Source organism: Protopterus annectens, chromosome 2.part0, assembly GCF_019279795.1.
Source record: "Protopterus annectens isolate FY-2018-M chromosome 2.part0, PAN1.0, whole genome shotgun sequence".
NCBI classification, from domain to species: Eukaryota; Metazoa; Chordata; order Ceratodontiformes; family Protopteridae; genus Protopterus; species Protopterus annectens.
The window spans coordinates 327,209,066-327,225,284 of NC_056728.1; the positions used below are offsets into that span (position 1 = coordinate 327,209,066).

Consider the following 16,219-nt stretch of genomic DNA (forward strand, 5'->3'; position numbering starts at 1 on the left):
AAAAGAAACCTCTATGACAGAGTGTTTATGCTAAGCTGCAACTGGCATGATCAATGTGATCCAGTAAACATGGTTGGTATTTCAACTTCCTAAAAGAGTGAAGATTTCCTTAAAGTTTTCAGAAAGTATCAAAATTTCTTGTCAGTCAGTAATTAAAAGAGTAATACATTTTCCGCAGAATAGACAAAATCACATGGTCTTTAAAATGAAGTTTTGTGGATTTTTTCCTGTGTAGCCTTTAAAGTTAAGTTTTGTGCATTTGTTTTTGTGCAGTCTGCCTCCTTCCCCAGTTTTAAAATACGCAGCTGATGTCATCATTAACCACATGACAACAAACTGCATCCAAACACAGGAAATAAGTTCTCCATGAAATTTAGTAAAGGTTTCAAAATATCACAGCCCATAAAAACTTAATGTAAAAATCCAACCATACATCTACCCACATATTACTAGCATCAGGTCATGCAACTCTTCATCTGTAAATGAGGTTATTCAAAAGACATTTTTCCAAATACACTGAATGATGATGGCAATAAAACAGAACTGCCTACAACTCCACAGCCCTCTTCTTCAGAGGACGGACTCATAAGTTAAACCAGAAATGAAGATCGCAACCTAAAGAAGGCAAGAATGCAGTGGAAGATGACTTACTTCACACCCACATGTGCATAAAAAAGAACAGAAATTCAAGGTTTTAAGAAAGTAAACATCTAGCCTCTAGTGACAAAAAAACAAATTTCAGCTCCTGATTATGAAAGAAAAAAACTGTGTCATCAAAAACATCTATGACTACTCACAACACAAAGCTAAACAATTCATCCCATCTTGCTATTTTTATCAGGACTAATGCTCATAAATCAGACTAAGGCATTAACAGTTTCCTGTATGTTATAACCTAAAATGCCATGACTGATGGTCATCCATAACAAAGGTTTTTCTTCTCTCTGATGTAATTTTATGGGGACACTGAGGGCTCTGTAGTGATATCTCCAGAGACATGTAGTGAAAATACTTTGACCTCTCTGTTTTTCTCCCTTTCTTTTTGACTGTCTTGTACAAGAATGTCAGTTTGCCTTTTGCAATCATCTCCTATGACAATTGTTAGACGCCATCTGTTAAATAACATTAAGTTACACTTCAAAGCTAAGTCTGACAGATTAGCTTATTTAATGCTTTTTATTCCCTGACTGAGGTGTTAAAGCTTGTAGTATGTGAAAGATGAATCATACACATGATTTAAAAGGCTGACTGTATTCAATTACTAGGTTTAAAGCTAGTTATTGAGTTTGCAACTAGAATTAGTGATCTTCCTTGATTACATTAAGGATGTAGCCACCCTTCCTAGCCTACATGATTCCCAAGATAATACAACAAATGCCAGAAGGAAATAATGAACGTTTCATAAAAAGTCAAACTAGTGTGCAGAGAAATAGCTTCAAACAGAAATCCGTAAAAGTACTACTTAAATAATGTTTTATTTGTATTCCACTGAGTATGAAGCATTTCTGGGGTTTGAATGAAGAGAAGAAAAAGCACTCTATGATGAGAAAAGCTTGACACTTCAGTGGAACTGTAGTCTAAAGAACAGGGAGTACTTCCACATGGTGTCTGCATTTAGCATCGGTTTTCCGTTTTACAATAGAGAAATGTCTACACTTACAGAACACTGCACATCAATTTCCATATTTTGGGATTAGACTAGACAGAAGGGCAACAGTCTTCCTTCATGTACAATGTGGAACCACTCATTAACATCCTACTTGCTTTCACCTCAAATGAGATTCCACACCACAGAACTGATGAAGGGGTCATGATTAAGATACCTATACAGTGCAAGTACGGCCAAGACAGTTGATATATAAAAAATGTGCTGTAGTCAGTGGAGTTTAATGGGATATCTATAGTTGTGTATGTGCGCGTGTGGACACACACACACACACACACACACACACACACACAGACACAAATGGCTAGCTATTTTTGAAAATATTTAAATCATCATGTCATTAAATCCACTTTCAGTAAAAAATGTAAAACTGTATCCAGCTGAACATGGGAAACAAGATATGTAGTCACTATCAACAGCTGACCTGAGGAATGACCCTCTGGTGCAAGTTACTGCTGGGTTTCCTCTAATGATGATCCCACTCCAGTGGAAACACATCTCGTTTCTGTACAAACAGCACTGAGTACCTTCTGATACAGCACAGCATGTAATCATGAGCCAAAGATGGCAAACAGCCCAATACACTCATCAGTTAGATACTTACGACAAGACTATAAAATTACATATTTTCTTTATGGTTCCTTCTATAGAGGAAAGGGTGGACTGATGTGAATGCTCTAATTATCCATCATTCATGGCATTGTATCATGAGCACTTATCTCCTGCATAGGTGTTGGGAAAAATCTCAAGCAGTGAGATGACAAGCTCTTTGGAAGGCCGCAAGTAAGAAAAAGGCCAAAAGACAAAAGTTCAGAAGGCAGAGTCCTGAAGCACTGACATCCTAAAGGAGCTCAAAGGCCAGAAAAAATGGTCCCATCAACAGTGCCTGGTGAAGATGTGAACTGGCAGCCAGATAACTGTATCAAAAATGTAAGAAATGGGGAGATTACATAAGAAAGCACTGAAAGCAGACATAACCCTGGTGACGTGGCAATTAACAGAACCAGTTTCCACAGGGAATTAACCAGCTATGAGGAAAAAGTGCAATTAGCAATACTTAGGGTTTGCTCAGTTACCCAGAGGACTCTCTTTCCCTGGAGCAAAGAGGACAAACAACTGGCCCATTTTCCTGCTCCTAGTATGAGTAAAACTGGACATATTCAAGATATGGAGGTACTTTTTTTTGTCATGTATTGCGATAGTTTTCTGTACTGCTAGGGAACTGACAAAAAGAAATTATACCCTTCTAAGCCACCATGAAACAGTGATGATGAATGTTGTTCTTTGTTCTCTGAATGCTGCCAGAAGGCACACAGTCACTGAAAAGGTGTTATAAAGTGCATAAAGCAACCAACAACCGCACCCACCACTTGCACTATTGATCTGAGCAGCACAGAGGAAAGACCCCCAGGGTTTTATCTCCTGGAAGACACCAACCATGCAGGGTTCCACTTCTCCCTGCACCAGTAGAGGACTGAAGTTATGAATGAGGATGTTCCCTATGCATTCATGTTTCCTGGGATGTGGACATCTGTGAGTGATGACCCAGTCAATGGATCAAATGGTAGAACTGCATCACATCTCTACAAAGGATACAGAAGCAAGTGCTAAATTGTCTGCAGATTCACGTACCTTCACAGTAACATTTAACTTTGGTAAAACAGCCAGCCGTATGAGTCAACCAGAGGTGGACTCCCCCATGTTAAGGATACTGCAGTATATGAATAGAAGGACATCTGCATCACATCTCTGCAGAGGACACATAAGCAAGTGCTACACTGTCTGTTCTGTTCACATATTACTCACAAGGCCTGGTTGCCCAACTGGAGCAGGAAGGGCTCAGGTCTTGGTTCCTCTTAAAAAACTTTGAGGATGAGAAACATTGTCAGCTAGGTTAGCGAAGCTCAGTTTCACCAGGGCTCCATGTTATCTGCATAAGACATGAAACTATAAGTGTACCCAACTTTCCGGGAAAGCATTCATTATCAGGCAATTTGAAATGCTTTGTTGCAGAAATGGACGGCCAACACTAAGATTGGTGCACATTGTCAACCATTCTTCTGCCCAGTGGAAAGCATCAGCAACAGGACTGTGAAGGATGTGCACCTATAGGCACTACACTGCCCAGTATAGTGCTTTCATCCTCAGGCATGTAAAAAGAACCTCTGAAAAACAAGACTATGAAAACCAAGAAATACAGCAGCATCAATGTCTGGGCTGTACTATAAACTCACACAGGTTGCCAGATCTAAGACATTCTTGGCCCTCTCTGTAGACAGGAATGAAAGACAATGAACACTCTGCCCCAGTGACTGCAATCCTCTGTGCTAGACTCAGATAAGACTGCTCGAATATATGGAAACCCCAGAATTTGCAACATTAGAATTACCCATGAAAGGGCTGCTTATTGGGGAGATGCTTAAAAGGACCACCACAAGCCAGCTGTCTAGGAAGGGAAGACAAGAAGTTCCTTCTTCTGCAAGGCTTCTGCCAAGTACCTATCAGCTTAAACACTCAGTCTACAGAACGGTTCTAATATAAACTTAGAAACCTTGTGTACTGAAAGAAAAGCCCAGATGGAGTCAAACAAATGAACTTCCTGTGAGGTCCTATGGCAATGATGTACCAATACGCATACATCAGTTTAGTGATACCATCCATGTACTCTGGTACAGAAGGCACCCCCACCCGCAGAGAAGCACTCTCCAGAAATTGACATAAAGGATGTGCTCACTGAAGAGCAGGCTGCGTCTCTCTATGGAGCAAGTAAAAGGTAGGAATAGAACTGTTTACCTCTCAACAGAGGGGAAAAGCTCCATGACTACACTGACAAATACCCAGGCCACATCCAAGAGCTCAGCAGAAACTAGACCATCTTTCAGGTGAACCTTCTAAGGTTGAACATTAACAGTTCTAGGATGCAGCAAGCTACAGATCATGTTTAAAACCCACTAGCCTGTGTTGATAGCTAACTAGGCTAGGACAAAATAGGAAAACAAGATCCTTTATGTGGATCTGCAATGCGGCTGGGACTATGCCAAGTGGCTCATACTCCTGGGAGACAGTGTAGCCACAGTCATGGGAAGTAATACTGTCGGATTACCAGGGACCCTCTTCATTCTGAGGGCGAGGTGGAGTTTAAAGAAGAAAAAAACAGTCACTGAAGACACCCTCAGTTGGCTAACACATTTCCAATTTTGTAAGCATCTCAATAGTTCTTGGGAAACATGTCCAAAGAGGAATTCAGTCTGGAAGGGGGTTTACGGAATGCCCTTAGTCTTTCTTAGCAACTCTCTACCCACTATAGCTCTTTTGTCCATTAACTATAAAATATAATATGTACAGATTGTATGAGTATGCCAGTGATAAGCAAATTAAAAGATACATGCTGGTTGTGTAAATACTGCAGAGTGACTGTGTAATTTAATCATACCTGGTAACAATATGAGTAGATACTGTATTTCTTCCCTGAACTACTGCACTTCTTGCTGAAAACAATCATGTATGCTGTTTGCCTCCTGAACAGAGTCTGAAATAGGTCCTTTCAATAATCAGCACCCTAACCCAGTCAACAAATTTAAATAAAATAAATGGCCTGGACCACATTTAAAAGAGGAGAGCATGCACCTCACGAGTGGGAGTAGACATATACTTGAAACTGATCTATTCACCATATTGACAAAGTTAAATTTATATTAGGCTGTACACGAAAGCCCTAAATGAGGTAAAGTTAAAGTTACAGAAGGCAAGCTGGTTGTACAACACAGACTGGTAAAGTCAGAGGTAGGTGTAATAATGTTTCCACGTTCCACACTCCTAACCTAGTAAATGTCTTTGGGGGTAATCCAAAAGTGGGAGGAAGTTACATAGTTTACATCCTTTCAGGAAAGCTCTTGTTTCCCTCCAGAATTCTCTGTTACTTGGCTGAAATTCCTGACATACTGTTAACACTTTTGACATAACACAATGCACTTCTGAAGGCTATTTGTTCCCCTTATAATGTAGTATAGCATTTTCAAGGATACCTCTAATTATTTAAGATGGTGAAAGGCATTTTATAAGTACCTTCTTCTCAGTCAGAAGTCTGTTGCTGGACTGTGTGACAGGAAGTCACTGTGTCATTTATGCCAATGACAACTGGTTTAAAGGCATGCATTTCTCCTCCATCAAAATGTTATTGTTACCAAAATGACTCATCGGTATTTATGTGGGAGGGGTAGTTTATGTTTGCAAAAGACAATCACATCTCAATATTCCACTGGGAATGATTTACAGTGTTTGATAACCAACCCTCTCAAGATGAACAAATTATGGATGCTGGCCCTCGGCATTGTGCCCATACAGCCTGCTCAGGGGTAAATGATGCATGCAAAACAGAGCTGGTGAGCTGACCTAGAACACAGCATACTCAAACTACATTGCTTTATGAGGTACTCATCTACTACAGTTTGGCTCCATGACAAAGAAGCCCTTTCTGTTTTTAGAACCCAAATATCTTTTAGCAAAAATATTTTGACAAATCACATCAATTCAGTTAAAAAATTAACACCAAGCTTTCAGAAAAGATAGAGGCTGAGCAAATTGCTGAAGTCTGAAGTGGCATGAAAAGCACCCTTTTGCAGAAACTGATTTATGAGGTTATGGATTATGTGAAGTAGGTAACTAGTTAATATTTTTGGATGATTCAAACAAAGGAAATTACTAGCTTTTTAATTAATCTTGTGGTGTGCTGTAATCATGCATCTGATAAAATCCATGTGATGAAACTTACACTCAATGACTGTAAACAACTGAGAGTTGAAGTGGTGCTGACTCTGGCTTGCTGTTTTGCTGCTGAGAAAGACTGCACTGGTTTATAAACTAACTGCCTGACAGTGATTGATATGAAGTTATTTTATGCACAGAATCAAACGTTTAGCTACTGGTGTAGCAAGAACAGAACACTGTTTAACCATACTGGATAGTGACAACATAAAACAGTTTCAGCAATAAAACAGACCCCTTTCTTTTGACTTACTATAGTTTCCAGATGCTCATAAATTGCACTGAAGAGAATGTTAACAAATGGCAGTGTTTTACAGAGGGTTACCAAATTACGGTAATATATTCCATAAGATTGGGGTATCATATCAAAATGCTAGATTTCAGATACTGTCACAGAGTGAAGCAGCACAATGGAAACCAGGCCATACAGATCAAAAAGCCTACAGTGCTGTAAGGCATGGCAGTAAATCTTTGGTAAAACTAGAACCTCTTCATGACAGTCAGCAGCCTTGGAAAGCAACATAAATGCTACTGACCTGAAAGCAAGCACTAAAAGCTAAAGTTTTCAGGGGCACGTGTACCTTGCAATCTATTCTCTTGCTGACCTAAGCAATGAGAACCCTTTTAATTAGAGTATTACTAAAATAAGAAAAATATATTTAAGTAATTACTAGAATTCTCTTGAAGTATGCACTTTGCCACTACGGAAGAGAAAGACTGGCATCGTGTTTATATTTGTCTGCTGGATGGTATCATGTGTGGAGGAGACTTAAGACACAGGCACAGAAATATAAAATGAGGAGGGCTCTGTAATGTTACTGAAGTGTAGCTATTCATAATGCGATGTTAGTGGACAGAAATGTATCCTTATAAGCATCCTATAAAAATAAATTCAGGCACAAAAAGGAACATCTCATGGATATATTGGATATAACACACAGGTTGGAGAATGTGGTCAACAGACACCACAAACAATCACAACTCAACCCCCACTGAACAACCTTCTTCACGTGACATAATAGAGACAAAGTCAAGTGACATTTAAAAAGTAATGTTGAGAGGTCTCTATTTAGAATTATCAGTTAAAACAGAACTGTTTTCTTGAATAGACAACTGATTCCCTTTTACACACAAAATATAAAAAATTCTTAAGTTGCAATGCAGTCCATTGTACAAGTAATGCTGATCCTTGGAGGCAAAGGCTTTTTGGTACTTGAGATATAATTTGACGGAACAAGGTATGTATTAATAAGCAGACCTGTGTTGTTCCCACCAAACCCAGTCTATCATTACATAACAGTAATACTTCTATTAGTTCCACAAAAACTATTATATGTCTAGATTCACCTGCACTACAGGAAGTATAATTCTCCCTCAGCAGGTACTGGCACTCTGCAGTCAATTATAAAGTGTTAAATTATATTATACAGTAAAAAAAACCTACAGTTTAAGATGATTGTTAAGAATTCTGTCATACATTTCATTTGTCATTGGAACATAACTTTTCTGTGCGGCGTCAAAGTAGTAAAGTGGATCCGAGATCACAGATGGATTAAAACCTTCTTCCACCAGTTTGAATTTCTGCTGCTTGAATGTTCCTGTAATTTCTATTGCTTTCTGAAAGAACAAAAAAAGGGAAACAAATTACCATCTGACCCAAGTACAAATTGAAGTTTCCAACTTTCTGTTTCTCAGTATCGAGTTGTAGTAACTGACCAATGTTTATACATCAGGTTATGAGTGAAAATTAGTGTCGTCTTCTGCCAACAGTGACTTCATATTAGCCAAGATATGCAAGCTGTGCCACATAAGTTGATGATACTCAGACAGAACATTGAAGAAATCTGCTTCCTTGTTATAAGGGTCAGCTGATCTAATTGACCTTTTCACCATGACCCACACTCAAGCGGCTACTGTGCAACATACATTTAACATGCTTAAATGAAAAATTGTATTAAATGTGTGCAAAATGGTACATATAACAGTAGATACAGAGACACTGGTAGCTTATAATACTGAAAAAAAAAATAAAGGAAAAGATAAGCAGATTATTAATTTGCCAGCCCCGTGGTATAAAGCAATACAGGTCAGACTGTAGTTTGATGAACATGATTTGGATAACAAGCCAAATAGAGGGGTGGGAGTCAGAAGAGAATAACTGATGTTAACTTCCCCATCCCTGAATGAGGAAGGGATGCAGACAGGTCTAGAGCATGGGCACTACCTAGTGGAGGACAGGTAGTAAGCGCTGCAAAAAGACAAAAGTGGACATCGTAGGCCTTGCCAAGAGGCTAACAGCTCTGCTACCCTGGGGATCAGTGAGTGGAATCACACAGTAAGTATCCCTGAGTAGAATGCCCTACCTCAACAAGACATTCACCAGCCTCAGACAAGAGCTATGATGTAAACATTCTGACCACCTATGGAAAATAGCTTCAGCTTTGAGAAGATGTGCTGGGGAGGAAGAAAGGATTCACTGGGGAATTTGCACAGCCATATCATTAGGCTGGATGTGGTATAGAAAAGGTGAAATTAATAAACTACAAGCAGACCCTCTAGTGGCTGAGGAAAGACTTCAGAATGAGCAGTTGAACTGTACTTGATAGGACACTCATATATGTCACAGGTAAATAACAGACCTACGTGAAATCAACACTGCAACTAACAGTATAAGCAAAGACAGAGATAGATGACAAAAGAGCCAGCATCTACAACTGCCAGAAAGGTGTGTATGCAGAAACCGGCCTAAGCAGTTTATTTTAAGTAACGTGTGTGTGTGTGTGTGGTGACAGTGGTGGGGGCACACATGTCAGGCAAGACCAACTTGTGCAAGAGCAAGTGATGATGTAATTGTGGTCTTTAATGGACAGCCTCCATATTCTTTGGAATATTTATTCTCAAATTTATAGGCACATGTATTTCTAATCAGCAGCAAATTAACTTTTATTTACTTATTTTATAATTATTAGTGGAGGAACCTGAAATGAGAAAAAGTACAGCTCTGTAAAATCTTACACCATAACAGTAGATGTTCCTCTCTTTATTGTTGCAGTATTCATAACATAAGGGATCTCCTGCCAAGGACAGCCCAAAGTCCGGTCAGTATACCAAAGCCATTTGTATCTACAGGGCACCATATGTCACACATACCCTCACTGCACAAGGCGTAGGGTATACAGGTGATGTATGGATGTGGACAGTTCAGAACTAAAAAAACGCAGGAGGAACAGAATGTCTCTAGGTTCCAGGAGGAACATGTTTACAAAGGAGGAGTAATGAAAGAGATGAATGCCTCAGCCAGGAGGGCAAGGAGAACAGGCTGGAGCAGAAGGGGCAGGAGGGAGGGAGCGTAAACTGCAACAGTGATTTGGAAGGACATCTACTGTCATGGTAAGACTTTACACAACTGTACTATGTCCTTTCATATCACTGTTGCAGTATTCTTAACATAATGGAGAGTACAAAAGCTCTAGATAAAGCCTGGGAGGAGGATGGCACTGAAGAACCCTCAAGAAACTCATGCAGGATAGCTCTGATAAAGCCAGCTGCAGCCCTTGAAATAATATTCAACTTCTAATGCTTAATGAAGGTATGGACAGAAGACCAAGTAGTAGCCTCAAGGATGTAACTGGTATCTAGCTCTTTGAAAAAAGCACCAGAGGAAGCAATAGCTCTGGTACAATCAGCCTTTACTGATGAGGAAAGACATTTCGCATGAAAAGAGTAACAAAAAGAAATGGCCTTAGAAACTCCGGAAGAGATGGTTTGCTTAGAAACAACCAAACCCAAAGATGTGAGATGAAAGGAAACAAAAAGCTGCTCAGATTTGTGAATATCCTCAGTTTTACCTAAATAATAGCTGAGCTGTCTATGCAAATCCCAGGTGTAAAGAACCTTCTCACTAGCAGACTGTGGAGAAGGAAAAAAGGAAGGCAAATGAATAGACTGATTAAAATATCACTCAATGACCACCTTGGGCTTAAAAGGAGGATTAATACGAAGAGACACCCTGTCTCTTTGAAAAACTTAAAAGGATGGAATGGCCATGAGAGTCTGAAGCTCAGACACTTTCTTATCTGAATTGAGGGCTAAAAGATGAACAGTCTTCCAAGTGCAATACTGTAAGGAAGCCGAAGCAGCAGAGGCTCAAAAAAATCCTCAGGCAGTTTTTCAAGGGAAAAAAAATGAGGTCCCAGAAACCCGGAACGGGCTTCCTGGGAGGCCTGATATAAAACATGCCTTTAAGAAACTGGTTGACCTCAAATCTGGAGGCCAGAGGAGGATTAAAGGGCAAACAAGCAGAAATTACTGATGGGTGAGCTTTAACTGAAGAATATGCCAACCCAGCATGGAACAGATCACAGAAATAAGAGAGGACCAAAGGAACCTCTGCAGGTAAAGGATCCTGATGGCAAGAGCGACACCAGACAGAAAATCTCTTCCATTCATACAAATATGATTTCCTGGTCTCCTGCAGGACCTGAAACATGTCCTCAGAAAAAAAGGTTCCTAAACAAGATCAAAACGCTATCACCCACAGCATCAGTCGAAGAGTGGACAAGTGAGAATGGATAAGAGACCCCTTGTCTTGTGAGAGAAGGTCCACCTGGTGAGGTAACTTGGGGTGATTGCCCCTTGCCAAGTGAGAAAGAAGGGGGAACATATACTGTGAGGGCCAAAAGGGAGTCACCAACAATATTTTGGGAGAGTCCTACCTGATCTTGTGCAAGACTCTCAGAAGCAGAGGAAGGGGAGGGAAGGCATACAGAAACATCTCCTTACAGGGAATCCACTTTCTAAGCCAGAGGACTTGGGACTCTGGAATAGAATAGTGGATGTTTTCTGTTCAGTGGGGAGGCAAAAAGATCTACCTGAAGAATAACCCACCAATGGAAATATCCAGAGCACATCTCTGTGAAGCATCCATTTGTGAGCTTGTGTGCTGGACCTGCTCAAAGAGTCTGCCACTAAACTATGCTCTGAGGGAATGAAGAGTCACTTCATACTGGACTTCATGATCCCAAAACCTGCTTGTTGACATACCACATCACTGTGATTATTGCCTGTGAAAACTTTGAGGGTTCAGGATGAAACAGGGTAAGAAAAGCCTGGAGATCTACAAGCAGAACCCTCATCTCTTTGATGTTGATATGGTCTGACCCCTGATGAAGAGGCCATAGACCCTGAACCTTGAGAAAGCCGAAGGAAGCTCCATGACCTCTGTCTAAGGCATCTGTAAAGAGTTCTAGAGTTGGGAATGAAGACTGGAAAGGAAGCCCTGGGTTGGGAAGAAGTTGATTAATTCACCACTGAAGTTCAAGCATGAAACAGGGAAGGAAGGGAGCTAAGAAGTACAGGGGGCGACAATGTTGAAGCCACACTGACTTGAGGTACCACTGAAGCTTTCTCATATAGAGCCTGGCCACAGGCAGCATTGGGAATGGTATATATCATAAACCCAAGGACCCTGAGAAAGTCTCTGGCCATCACTGAATCCGGGGGAAGAAATGACTGGAAAAAGGCAATCGGAGACAGGGCCTGGGGGCAGGTAGAGATGCCAGCATGGGGATGGTCTGGATCCTGTAACCAAGGAAAACATGATCCTGAAAAGGAGTCCAGACATACTTTTGAAAATTTATGGTGAACCCCAGACTCAGCAGCAGGGAAATAGTAAACTGGAGATCCTGAAGCAGTGCCTCGGGGTAGAAGTCCTGAATGAGCACACTGTCCTGATAAGGAAAGATCTGAATCCCTCTTGTCCTACAAAAAGCAATGGCAGGAGCAAGCCATTTGGTGAATACCCTTGGGAAAGTAGAAAGGCCAAAGGGCAAAGTAGAGAACTGAAAATGCAAGGAAGAAACAGAGAAACACGAAAGTTTCCTGAAAAGGGAATGGAGGAGGATATGAAGGTAGGCATCCTTGAGTCACAAAACTCTTGAGCCTCAGCACAAAGCCTTTTAAGAGTACAAAAAAGCACAGGCTATAACACATACAAATACCCTATCTAATTAAATAATTACAATCAATGAAAAACATTAATTACATTAAATGAGCATTATCCAACTGCATTCTGAATTTAACCCAGCAGGTGTCAGTGTATTAAACTTCAAAATGAAAACAGTCTCCTTACACAACAATTTACTTTTTAATTGTTCAACATCAAAATCCTTCACCTTTTCTAAAATTGTCCCTTGCAAACAGCTATTATCCCCCATGGTAAATCAAAAAATGTAAAGGTAAAGGGCTTTCAATTAGACAGCATTCAGACCTCTGAGGCTGCAGGTTAAGTTAGTATTAAACAACAAGAACAGCAGTTGCTGAAGGCCTGAGCCTTGCGTGACACTACCACAACGGAGAGGGCATGAAAGGAAATACTTTATGGTGATTCTACAAGGCCACAAGTAACTTCACTAACACACAAGTAATACAGTAAAAATTTCAAGATGGAAAACTTTATGAACAGTAGAAGGAATGTGTAAGGTTTAATCGCAAAAAAAAGTGGAGTAGATTTTAGAGGTCACACCAGCTTGAGAACTGCTACCCCAGCTGGTGAAACAGAACATAAATTATATTTTAGAGATTTATAAAAGATGTACCACATTCTTGAACAAGATCTCCATGGTGCAGTGGTTAGTAAATTAGAAAAGCTTACCATAAACACATATACAAGACAGAGAAAAATTGCAGGAAAGGAGGTGTTTACTTGTTTAAGTGTGTAAACTCACTGTGTACAAGTGTCTCTTTTCAGGGGCAAACGGTGTAAAATTATCTGGTTAGGTGACCTGCTTAGTGATGCACACTAGTCAAATGGAGACTGTTGGAATCAAATCTTTTAGACTACAGGATAAAGGTGGTGAGCAGCTCATAGCCTTGATCAAACAATAATGTTAACTGTTCCACAACATAATGTGATTAGCAGCCATACAACTTGTACATCTGCAGTCTCAATCAGTAACAGAGATCCAGTGATACAGCATCATTAGCCAAAGTATGGCTTTTGCACCATTATGATAGAAAAACACAGCTTTATTATTATCTTTGCCTTATGATAAAGATTATTGTACTACAAGTGCAACATGAACACAATATTTTTCATTTATTACACAGTAAGTACTTCATACCGAGTACAGCAATACAAAGGCATTCTGGGATTTCTCATACTTAATGCCGATGCACAGTGACTCATTCCTTTACCCATCCTAAAGTTTCATTCTGCCCATATTAATACATACATACATACACACACACACACACACACACACACACACACACACACACACACACACTAGACTCAGAAGTTTCACCTCCTTCTTACACCTGTAGCTCCCACTGTATTTCATGTAGAAGTAATAGACTGTAGTTTTCCATTACACCACAAGGTGAAGCTCGTTTCAGGAATATAAAAGACAATTTCGAAAGTGAAAGAGGATTCTGGAACACTAGCTGAAGGAGGGAAAACTGAAACATGGAGCTGAAGGGAAAAGGGCCTTGCAGCATGACTGGATTTTCTTTTCTAGTGTTTTGGGACAGGCAAGTGAAGTAGTAGATTGTGTCTGTCTCTTGCTGAAATTCTGGATATGGTATTTTGTGGAATCAGGAGAGAAGTCTGAAACCAGTAGTTCCATGCCTGCTATGATTCAGCAAGAAAAGGAGTTCCCTTGGGCCTAGTACCGAGAAGCCATAGAGGATTACCAGAGTTCTGGTAGGTGATTTTTATACTTTTCTCATCAGAGGAATCACGGCGCCTGGTCACTAGGATATTCTCGATGGAGTGGTGAGAGACTCTGGCTGTCATTTTATATTTTTATAAGATTGTGGTCCCCCCTTAATGCTTTGTAGATTACAAGTAACTGGCTCCATATGGGCTCCAACTTGGGCCACATCATGCCGGCAGCAAGACTGTAAGTAGTCACTGGCCAGTGAACACGGTATAATAGAGTGTTTCATAGTTGGTCTGTTTAGAATTGATCAAGGGGGTAGTGGGCGATAGTACTGCTGAATGACACTGCATTCTCTCATATTTGTATTGTGGCAGTATAAATCTTTATTGTTCAATGATAATGCATGTTGCTATGTTAGTACTGCTGCCTTAAAGAATATTTACTGTTCAATGACATTGCATTTTCTCATATTTGTATTGTTGCATTATAAATCCTCATTGTTCAATGACATTGCATTTTGCTTGTGTTAGTACTGGTGTCTTCAAGAATTTTGCTGGTCAATGACATTGCATTTTCTCATATCTGTATTGTATTATGACTTTTTTACTGCTTAATGACATTGCATTTTATCCCAGTGTTTGTATTGCTGCATTATACAGCTTTACTGCTCAATGATATTGCCTTCTTTGTGCACGTTTGAATGTCAAGACTTTCTTCTGTTGAGTTCTGGGGAAGAGGGTGAATGTATGTTTTTATTGGATGCATATCTCACCTTACTTTATTGCTAACTGGTGCACTACTGAAATAATTTGTTTATGGTTGTGCTATTGCCTTTTTAAACTAGATGTGTCACCTAGAATAAAATCTGTCCCTCTTGCCACCTTGGTGTGTTGGGCCTACAGGGGTGTCGCCAGAGTCAGGTTGGAAGGAACCCATACCTCTTCAGCTACACCTGCGGGTGCGCTACATTTGGGGGCTCATCCGGGATTGCCTGTACTGCCCTGGACTCCACCCTATTGCCCTGTACATGTGGAAAGCAAATCCAGCAGAAACATGAACCCAGAAGATGCAGTTTCACTTCCCATGAATACTATAGGGCCTGAAGTTTTGAATGCTTTGGGAAGTATTGTAGAAAAATGCTTAAAACCTCCACAGCCATTCACTGGGTTTGGGTACTGCAAATTGAATTTCTTTTCTGGCCAGCAACCCACACCTCTGGGAGAGGAAGATTTTGAATCCTGGATGGATCAGGCCTCACAAGCCCTAGAGGAGTGGGATATCCCAGAATCTCAGAAGAAGCAGTGGATAGCTGAAAATCTAAAGGGATTAGCTGCAGATAGCATACACAACCTAAGGATGGGTAAGCAAGATTGCATGGCCAAGGATTATTTAGGAGTACTGCAGGATGTGTTTGGAAGGACCGAGAGGGCTGCTGACCTACTGTATCAGTTTGAACATAAATACCAAGAAGTTGGTGAGAAACTATCTGATTACATTAAGCGATTAGATAAAATGCTCCACCAGACCATCCTAAAGAAGGGGGTAGATACGAAAGTAGCTGACCAAGTACTGATCGGACAAATTTTACAGGGAGCTCAAGCTATGGACCCCATTGTGTGGAAAATGAGGATGGGAAATAAGGAAAAGACTAACTTATTCTCAGTTGGTAAAAGAGGTGAGGGAAGAGGAAGCCCTGTTGGAAGCCAAATTTCAGTGTTCAACAGCAACTAAAACAGTAAGTGAACACCAGCAGAAGCCTATAGCTGTGCTCACTACTCAAACAGGAGTCATGGCCAAGAGTGTCCGCAATGTAGAGGTGTCACAGTTGCAGATGCAGGTGTCTTCCCTGACCGATGCCATAGCTCAAGTCACTGAGACAGTTGCAGAATTGCAGAAAACTGTGGTAACTTTAGCTTAAGGGAGGAATACATCAGCTAGAACCTCCATAAAAGGACTCAGGGAAGAACCAAATCAGCCAATGCTCAGAGTTCCTACTAGATTTTGTTTTCGCTGTGGAGATACAGGGCATATAAAGTGACAGTGTCCTAATGCAGAGAACTTGAAAAGAGTGAATGAACTATTATTGGCTAGTGCAATGCATGGAAACTTCAAAGGGCCTCAGTGAAGG

General features: G+C 40.4%; 1 protein-coding gene across 1 annotated transcript in view; it reads right to left on the bottom strand.

The window, feature by feature from the left end:
* Positions 1 to 1,031: 1,031 nt before the first annotated feature.
* LOC122793087 (long-chain fatty acid transport protein 6-like) overlaps positions 1,032 to 16,219 on the bottom strand; it is a 1,586,067-nt gene continuing 1,570,879 nt past the window's right edge. Inside the window, exon 10 of the mRNA XM_044060808.1 lies at positions 1,032 to 8,047. Within this exon, the coding sequence (XP_043916743.1) occupies positions 7,871 to 8,047 (177 nt within the window). The 3' untranslated portion in view covers positions 1,032 to 7,870. The remainder of the gene's footprint in view (positions 8,048 to 16,219) is intronic.